Genomic DNA, 3,418 nt, shown 5'->3' with positions numbered 1-3,418 from the left:
GATAAAAGTCCTTTAATTATGAGGAGCAGTAAAGAAAGAGAACACTACACGAGATGTGATAAAAGTCCTTTAATTATGAGGAACAGTAAAGAAAGAGAACACTACACGAGATGTGATAAAAGTCCTTTAATTATGAGGAACAGTAAAGAAAGAGAACACTACACAAGATGTGATAAAGTCCTTTAATTATGAGGAACAGTAAAGAAAGAGAACACTACACGAGATGTGATAAAAGTCCTTTAATTATGAGGAACAGTAAAGAAAAAGAACACTACATGAGATGTGGTACAAGTCCTTTAATTATGAGGAACAGTAAAGAAAGAGAACACTACATGAGATGTGATAAAAGTCCTTTAATTATGAGGAACAGTTAAGAAAGAGAACACTATATGAGATGTGATACAAGTCCTTTAATTAATATGCTTACATTTTGAATGGTGGTCACAAAGTGCTGATGATCTCATATCACACAGTCTTACAGTTCCTTTACTACTGCTGTACACAAATGTATGACACTGAGATGGGTGGAATTCTGCTGAAGTGATGACTTCAGTTAACTCTTCCATATTTGTTGGTTTAATATCAACGATATCTTCAACAGCATTAAGTAAAATCAAATTTTTTTATACCTTCCATTAAAGTAAAAACTCATGTGATTCAACAAAATAAGCAATAACCTTTTTACCGAACTAGTTATATTTTTGAGGGTCACTTCTATTACCTGTAGTTTTTCATGTATTTTTTATTGTTACCAAACATCTTGAACGGCCTTTTTAATATCAGTTGCATCCTTTTCATCAGTAATATATAAAATACAACAGGAAAATATAGTTGAAAATATAATAATGAAACTTAAAGTTGTATAAAACAGAAAATTTTAGTTAGTTACACCTATCTTTTATGTTCTTTTTTTAAAACAAGAATACAACAAGATTAAGCAAACATTACTGAATGTTTTTAATTTTTCAAGCTTAACTACACAAGGAAAGATGTATAAATCCAGTTCAGCGGGGCACAGATGCAGGTTCTCTGAACCACATAAAAAATATGCTCAGCCAGAACAATGTCATCTGAAAGTCGCACAAAGAAAAGCTACATGAACCACATAAAAAATATGCTCAGCCACAACAATGTCATCTGAAAGTCACACAAAGAAAAGCTACCTGAACCACATAAAAAATATGCTCAGCCACAACAACGTAATCTGAAAGTCACAGAAAGAAAGGCTAGCTGAACCACATAAAAAATATGCTCAGCCACAACAATGTCATCTGAAAGTCACACAAAGAAAGTCTAACACAACTTTTAAACACTCTGATCATAAGGCAGCTCGCATACATTCAACACAGAACTGACATAAAGGATACTGAAGCTCTGGTCTGTTATTTCTAAATGCCACAAATTAATTCTCAAGTCATCAGCTGAGAGGTAAGTTTCTTGGTCACTGTTTACTGAAATGGAATTAATATGGTACGAATGGGCGTTTCCGTATATTCTCCTGGGGCTCGCTTCCACCATCAGTTCCATGGGTTTTACCACTGGCACATGCAATGTAGTAATGAAAGATGGGTCTTTTACCTGCCCATTTTCATCTTTCAGGTTGTACCCGTCAATCGTCTTGTCTCTTTCAGAGACCTTCCACAACTTAATGGTTTTGTCTAAAACAAAAAAGTCACATATTTGCAATGATTAATCTTAAACACCACATTCAATCAAAAAACAAATAACATACCTGTTTTTTTTATAGTAACATTTCAGCTGGTGGTCATTCCAAAACTGAAACAAAGCCATTTTTTGCAGAAATTTGCATTAACCATATGTGCATGGGAGGGAGGTGGTCAAAGTGAGCAACTTACAACCTTTTACAGTTTCAACAACCTTATTACTAATAAACTTGACATCAAAAATAGTTTATAATTTAAATAACAATATTACACAAGTTTTGATTTCTTAATTTAAAAAAAGGCAACATTTTAAACATTTTATGGGTTTCTCTATATTCACTAGTGTCACATGATGCCTCTCTGCTCTGAATTGTTTTAGGTTTTCTTTCTTCCCATATATGGGTTTCTCTATCTTCACTTGTGTCACATGATGCCTCTCTGCTCTGAATTGTTTTAGGTTTTCTTTCTTCACATATATGGGTTTCTCTATCTTCACTTGTGTCACATGATGCCTCTCTGCTCTGAATTCTTTTAGGTTTTCTTTCTTCACATATATGGGTTTCTCTATCTTCACTCGTGTCACACGATGCCTCTCTGCTCTGAATTCTTTTAGGTTTTCTTTCTTCACATATATGGGTTTCAGAATGTCCACCAAATAGAAATGCTACATGGTAGTACAGGATTTACTTTGTTTTTACCTATAGATCCACGATTGGCTACATGGTAGTACAGGATTTACTTTACAAAGTAAATCCTGTACTACCATGTAGCCAATCGTGGATCTATAGGTACAAACAGAAAGTATATCCTGTACTACTATGTAGCCAATCGTGAATCTATAGGTAAAAACAGAAAGTATATCCTGTACTACCATGTAGCCAATCGTGGATCTATAGGTAAAAACAGAAAGTATATCCTGTACTACCATGTAGCCGATTATGGATCTATAGGTAAAAACAAAGTAAATCCTGTACTACCATGTAGCCAATCGTGGATCTATAGGTAAAAATTTTTACCTATAGATCCACGATTGGCTACATGGTAGTACAGGATATACTTTCTGTTTTTACCTATAGATCCATGATTGGCTACATGGTAGTACAGGACTTACTTTCTGTTTGTACCTATAGATCCACGATTGGCTACATGGTAGTACAGGATTTACTTTGTTTTTACCTATAGATCCACGATTGGCTACATGGTAGTACAGGATTTACTTTGTTTTTACCTATAGATCCATGATTGGCTACATGGTAGTACAGGATTTACTTTGTTTTTACCTACAGATCCACGATTGGCTACATGGTAGTACAGGACATACTTTCTGTTTTTACCTATAGATTCACGATTGGCTACATTGCTGCATACTTTAATGTTTGAAAAAACCAAAAACATTATATGAAAAACTGAGAAACTAATTATTCCAATAAACAGTTAAACTAAGAGAAATCTTGTGTACATAGTTACGCTAGAAGTTAATCACTCTTATATGACTGAGAAACTGAATATTTTAATGAACAAGCAAACAAGTTCAAATAAATATTGTGTTCACCACTAATGACTGAGAAACTGAATATTTTAATGAACAAGCAAACAAGTTCAAATAAATATTGTGTTCACCACTAATGACTGAGAAACTGAATATTTTAATGAACAAGCAAACAAGTTCAAATAAATATTGTGTTCACCACTAATGACTGAGAAACTGAATATTTTAATGAACAAGCAAACAAGTTCAAATAAATATTGTGTTC

The 3,418-nt window shown here is 33.6% G+C and overlaps 1 protein-coding gene across 1 annotated transcript in view; it reads right to left on the bottom strand.

The window, feature by feature from the left end:
• Positions 1–410: 410 nt before the first annotated feature.
• LOC106471615 (protein phosphatase PP2A 55 kDa regulatory subunit-like) overlaps positions 411–3,418 on the bottom strand; it is a 24,623-nt gene continuing 21,615 nt past the window's right edge. Inside the window, exons 5-6 of the mRNA XM_013932226.2 lie at positions 1,368–1,658; positions 411–592 (exon numbers count right to left, since the gene is read on the bottom strand). Of these exons, the coding sequence (XP_013787680.1) occupies positions 411–592; positions 1,368–1,658 (473 nt within the window). The remainder of the gene's footprint in view (positions 593–1,367; positions 1,659–3,418) is intronic.

This window comes from Limulus polyphemus, unplaced genomic scaffold (genome assembly GCF_000517525.1).
Source record: "Limulus polyphemus unplaced genomic scaffold, Limulus_polyphemus-2.1.2 Scaffold4735, whole genome shotgun sequence".
Lineage (NCBI taxonomy): Eukaryota > Metazoa > Arthropoda > Merostomata > Xiphosura > Limulidae > Limulus > Limulus polyphemus.
This window is presented reverse-complemented; position numbering and strand designations above follow the sequence as displayed.